This window comes from Vicia villosa, unplaced genomic scaffold (genome assembly GCF_029867415.1).
Source record: "Vicia villosa cultivar HV-30 ecotype Madison, WI unplaced genomic scaffold, Vvil1.0 ctg.000863F_1_1, whole genome shotgun sequence".
NCBI lineage: Eukaryota > Viridiplantae > Streptophyta > Magnoliopsida > Fabales > Fabaceae > Vicia > Vicia villosa.
In genome coordinates, this window is record NW_026705390.1 from 458,972 (window position 1) to 464,971 (window position 6,000).

Sequence of the window (6,000 nt, forward strand, 5' to 3'; positions counted from 1 at the left end):
AAAAGAAAAAGAGGAATTCAATATGACAAAGGATCTTGAGCATAATTTTTTATCTATCAACAATCGGCAATGTGCATATTAGAACATTCATTTACTCCATCTAAAATAAATATCATACTTGCATTTTACATAAATTAATACATTATAATAATTAAAAGAAGGATAACAATAATTGAAGGTTTAAAGAAATACAAGAAAGGTGAGAGGGGAGTTGGTTTGAATTGAGTTTTTAAATTTAATTTTTTTTCGTAAATTCAAATATAAACAACACAAAACTAATAATGATAAAGAATACATGTATTTTATTCTGGTTCACCGATTATTAGGCTATCTCAAGTCCACCCACCAAGATAATTTTTCCTTATAAACAAGGAATTAATCCACTAATCAAAAACTTTAATTATAACTACAAAGGCTATTCGTCAATATTTTCTCAAGAATTCTGACTAACCTTAGCCCCTCAAAAAAATAAACTCAAAAACTACCCGTCAATGACTTCTCGAGTATTCTTACTAAAGACTTAGTCACTAAAGGAATTTAACCAACTCGTTAAAGTTATAAGGGTGTGTTTACAAAGTGCTTCTAAGAAAACTGATACACACAATTTCAATACAACAATATTTACAAAGAATAAAAGTTATAAAGCTTTCAAGATAACAACGACTTTCTTATTTGTGTAGATTTTTAACTTTCTGTTCTCAATGTTTCTCTCTTGATTTTTCTTTTCTTTGAATATGTACGTTGTGGTTCTTCTTTTCCATTGCTTCCAGATCTCCTTTATATTGATGATGAATATATCTGTTGGAGAGTGAAGTTGAAAAATTACAAATCATAGCTGCAAGAAGACGTTTGATGCACAGTAGTAGAGTGGCACCGGCAGTAGTCGTTTAAAAATATAATTAGAGGAATTATGTGTGAGGCAATTAGATATAAATTGATACTGACTCCTCAGAATTTAGTGACTTCAACGCCATTAACAACCACTTATGAATTTTTTTTGGATTACATCCATTATCTCAAGTTTTAGATCAAACTAATCCACTGACGAGTCATTGAGAAGATTAGGATTCATATATTATGTATCCACTCATGTGGTATGGTACAAAAAAGTGGGTTCTAGCTATAATCCATAAACGATTCATATATACAAAAAGCGGGTTCCAACTATAATCCAAAAACGTGAAATTAAAGTAGGTGATAAAGTGACCGGGAGACATGGAAATAAATGTATAGTGTCAAATATTTTGTTTAGACAAGATATGCCTTATTTGCAACCTTAATAAGATAAGGAGAATTTAATATAACAACAAAAATATTAATCTAACAATCAACAAAAAATAACAGGTGCAAATAAGAAATTGAGGCAAGCTAATCCAAATTGATCTTGTAAGAGATCTGCTACGGAACAAATACGTTTATTTTTCAAACGGTTCATATCATCAAGTGTGCCCATTCCAATTTTCATTTGAATCAAATGTCCCAAAAAATTAAGAATGGAAGGGACTTCGATTGCCTTCTTGTATCGGGTGAAAAGAAGGGGGTGCTAGGCTTAGTAGGGTTCTAACCTACAATATTACGTTATGAGTGGCACATTTCAACCAATTAAACTATAAGCCATTACAGAACTCCACATAATTCGCTCACTTTGAGAAAAGTGGACGGGAAGAAGAGGCATTTGCTCTATATACTTCTTCCTCTTCTTAGGAATGAATAATTGGTTAAGTTGTATTGAAAAAATTGACACTGACATACATTCTTTTTTGCAGAGTAACATAGGGGATAATGATTTTGTATTATAATAATATTTTTACACTATCTTTTTTGAGTGACAACATCTTAAGTCAAAGGCTTCTGAAAATAAGTTGTTGAAGTTTGATCAGGGTTCAGAGTCACTTTTTCTCTTTAGTTAACTTCTTTGAGTCAGAGGCTTCTAATAAAATTTGTTGAAGCTTGATCAAAGTGTCTTCAGAATTTTGAGAACGTCGAGACTTCAGAGTCTTTGTGGATAAGATCCTTTAACAATTTGATTTATGCTTTCAGATGCAAATTTTTTTGCAAACACATCTTGTATTCAATATTGATTCATAGTGCATTTGGTGTCAAGAGTTCAGAGTTGCTCGTTCAGAGTCCAAAACTTTCATTAGTCCAAAGTCCACAACTTGCTCGCCCAGAATTTAGAACTAATTATCAAATCATACACACTTAACAAACCATTAGAGTAAATAATTATTCTCCTTACATTATATATATTTATTATCATCAAAACTCAAGGATTAATTGCAGAACCAAACTTGTTCCAATAATATTTATCACAATATTTTTATTAATTATCGATGTATTCTAATTAATAATGAGAGGATAATAAATTAGAAGTATTAATCGAAATATGTAATTGAAAATAAAATAAAAATTATATTTAAAATTAAAAAACTATATATTTTTAAAATAAATAATTATGTTTAATATAACACTAGTTTTAAATTAAAAGGACATCTTTATTTTTATTTTATTTTTGTTTTTCATCTAAATAACTATTGGAAACAATTTTTTACCTCCACTTCCAAATAAATTCATAAAAACTTTTAACTAAAAATATATATTTTTTATTAAAAATTTAGTATTTGATTTCAAAACGATTAATTTAAAGAAATAAATTTCATCATTCACTAAGATAATTAGCATTAGAATATCATTCTGAAATATGATATGCCAACACTAAATTAACTGATTCATATTAAAAATAATTAAACAACAATTTTATTTATATTAATTCAAATCCAAATCCAAAAACAACAATTTATTATTTATTATGACTTAATAAAAGTTGATTAAATTGATAAGAAAGAACACCATCCATGCAAAATGTGATTTCAATTTTCAACTACATCACTTAATAATCAAACACTAATAATTTAATTTCAATAAACCAAACTTTTGTACTGATGACCAACCTAACTCAACCTAACCTGGTGACAAATGAAAAACAAATGAGTATCTTCATCAGAACAGAACCATTGGATCATGGCACAGATACGCTGACGTGTCACATAGTAAAAATACAACCTCAGACACAATTGTAACTGTGACAGTGACACCCACAGACAGTGACACCAGTAAAATCAATGAAGAAAGAGAACACAAGACTTCACTCTTTTTCCCATTTATTTTCTCGAGATTTTACTTTCCTAAGCTCAAAAAACTCACAAAACCGCCATTCCATACTTCTCTTTGGATCACACTTTTTTCTTTCTCTCTCTTCCTTTTTTTTTGTCCTGCTTCAAGCTTTTTTTGTATCGCATTCCAAACTTAGCCCACAAATTTTGACTCTTTGATTCAGTGGAATGCGAATGAAACTAAGATGAACAGTTTCCATTTCTGGGTCTTACTACTTTCTTTCTCTCTCTCTGCCTAGTGTCAACAAGCAGGAGTTTTCATGGCTGCAAAGCGCGTGTACCAAGTTTGGAAAGGAAGTAATGTAAAGCTCTCTCCTTTCACTGTTTTCCTTCTATTTTTAGCTTATATTCCATTTGGGTATCTCTAGATTTGTAGGTATACATATGATTTGTTATGCTTCATTTTGTAAGCTTTGAATTTCTGAGGTAGTTTATGTTGCTGGAATGTGGAGGTGAAATGGGGGTTTTTAGATTTCAGATTTGACATTTTTAGCTTAAGTTGATAAGTATTGTTGAGGAAAAATGATATTCATGTCTGGCGTTTTTTTTGCGATTCTGTGCTTTGTTTCCAATCTCTAATACTATCTATTTTTTTTTAACAATGTAGCATTTTGTTATTAATGCTGTATTCCTTTGGCTGATTTCAGAAGTGCTTTTGTTTCTCATGAACTGTTTTCTGTTAGAATTTGCCTTCTTATCATAGCTCATACTTTCTTTTGCAGAAATTCATATTTGGAGGGAGATTGGCATTTGGGCCTGATGCCAGATCCCTAATTATCACTTTTTCACTGATTATTGTTCCAGTTATCATCTTTTGTGCATTTGTAGCAAGGCATCTTCGGCATGAATTTTCTTCATATTATTCAGGATACGCCATTTTAGTAGCAGCAATTCTCTTTACTATCCATGTAACTTCTGTTCATTTTTCTTTCATTATTGGATGGTTTATCCGTTTGTTTACAAATAAATCAACCCTCAACTCAATCCCTTAGTATATATTTCTAGGTTCTGGTGCTCCTCAGTCTTACTTCCGCGCGCGATCCTGGCATTGTTCCAAGGAATTCACATCCACCGGAAGAAGAGTTTCGTTATGAGCCATCTGGTGTAGGCGGACAACAAACGCCAACCCTTCAGTTCCCAAGAACAAAAGAAGTAATGGTCAATGGCATTACTGTAAAGGTGAAATATTGTGAAACTTGTATGCTGTATCGTCCTCCTCGATGCTCGCATTGCTCCATATGCAACAACTGTGTTGAGCGTTTCGATCACCATTGCCCTTGGGTGGGCCAATGCATTGGACTGGTACGACGATAGTCACAACGTTGATATATGTTTTCTTCTTCGTTGATATTCTTTGGTTGTTATTCGTTTTCTCTGGTACTAATTTGTTTTCGGGCCTTTCCAATGTGCAGAGGAACTACCGATACTTCTTTCTGTTTGTTTCTTCTGCAACAATTCTGTGTGTCTATGTGTTTTCTCTCTCGGCTTATTACATCAAGGTTCTGATGGATAATAATAACAATGGTACAGTGTGGAAGGCGATAAAAGAATCTCCTGCATCCGTGATATTAATGGCGTATTGTTTCATCTCTTTGTGGTTTGTTGGTGGACTAACTGGTTTTCATTTGTACCTTATAGGCTCAAACCAGGTCAGTCAATTTACTCTACAATTCCGATTTCTATATCTTTTCTTATATCTCATTCATCACCTAGATTAGTGCCCTTTGTTTTGCAGACAACCTATGAAAACTTCCGGTACAGAGCTGATGGCAGGATCAATGTTTTTAATCGAGGTTGTTTAAATAATTTTCTGGAAGTGTTTTGCACAGAAATAAAGCCGTCAAGGAACAATTTCAGGGCTTTTGTTCAAGAGGAGGGGCAACGGCCGCTGACCCCGGTCTTTGCTCGGGGACATGAACAAGGTGATTTGGGTGGCGATCGTCGTCCTAAAGTTGAACATGATCTAGATATCGGTGAAGATCTATTGAAGATATCACAGCGTAGGAACATTGAAGAGCTTGACGAGGATATTCAGAGTAGAGGGAGCAATGGCGCCCCCCATATTACAGGTGATCCTGATTCCATTTTGTCATCAGATCATCGAGCTACCACAATAAGATCTGATACTAGGCACTCTCGTTGGGAAAGAAGTGGAAGCTGGGAAATTGCACAAGATGATTTCGCCAATTCAAATGTCACAGAAAGCAGAAATCATGTCGCATCAAAGGAAATGCGCCAATGACGGGCATGATTACTCGCATACTAAAGATGGAAAAGAAAATGCTCCTTGATCATATTTTGAATAGGAGTTGAAGTAGTTGAAATATTGGTATAAAAACATAGCTTATCTTTTGTGAAGACATGAAAAATCTGTTATTTGTAGATGTTTAAGAGACAAAGTGTCTTGGTTATGTTTCTCCCCCATTTTTTAACTGTCTAATATGTGGATCTCATCTTTACTTGGCTTTATTCTTTATGTAAATAATTAGCTGTGATACTGAAAAATGTTTGCTACATATATTTTGTTTTAGGCACTGTAAAAACTGTATTATCTTTGTTATTTATATGATTACGACAGTTTTGTTGATATTTTAGAATTTTAAAGCTAGCAATTTTTCTTCTTATGGCTTTTAGGGAATGAGGCTTTTGATAATACAGTATGCTTTTTGAATTGATCTTAATGGTGGAAGCAGAAAATCAATGTTTCTTCAAGTAATTGCTTTATTCTGGTATTGAGAACTTGGAGCACCTCATATGTGGTTTTAATTAGATATTCACTTCATTATACTAATATCATACCTATTTTCTCCAAGTGACTGTTTCAAAG

General features: G+C 32.7%; 1 protein-coding gene across 2 annotated transcripts; it reads left to right on the forward strand.

The window, feature by feature from the left end:
- Positions 1–3,168: 3,168 nt before the first annotated feature.
- LOC131631808 (protein S-acyltransferase 8-like) lies at positions 3,169–5,728 on the forward strand. 2 transcript variants are annotated; one of them, XM_058902578.1, is made up of 5 exons: positions 3,171–3,475; positions 3,896–4,081; positions 4,179–4,475; positions 4,586–4,822; positions 4,909–5,728. In XM_058902578.1, exons 1-5 carry the CDS (start codon positions 3,434–3,436, stop codon positions 5,413–5,415), a joined length of 1,269 nt encoding a protein of 422 aa, XP_058758561.1. In that variant the 5' UTR covers positions 3,171–3,433; the 3' UTR covers positions 5,416–5,728. The 2 variants fall into 2 exon arrangements, with proteins under 2 accessions (XP_058758562.1, XP_058758561.1); XM_058902579.1 differs by lacking the exon at positions 3,896–4,081 and having other exon boundaries at positions 3,169–3,475.
- The last annotated feature ends 272 nt before the right edge of the window (positions 5,729–6,000 follow it).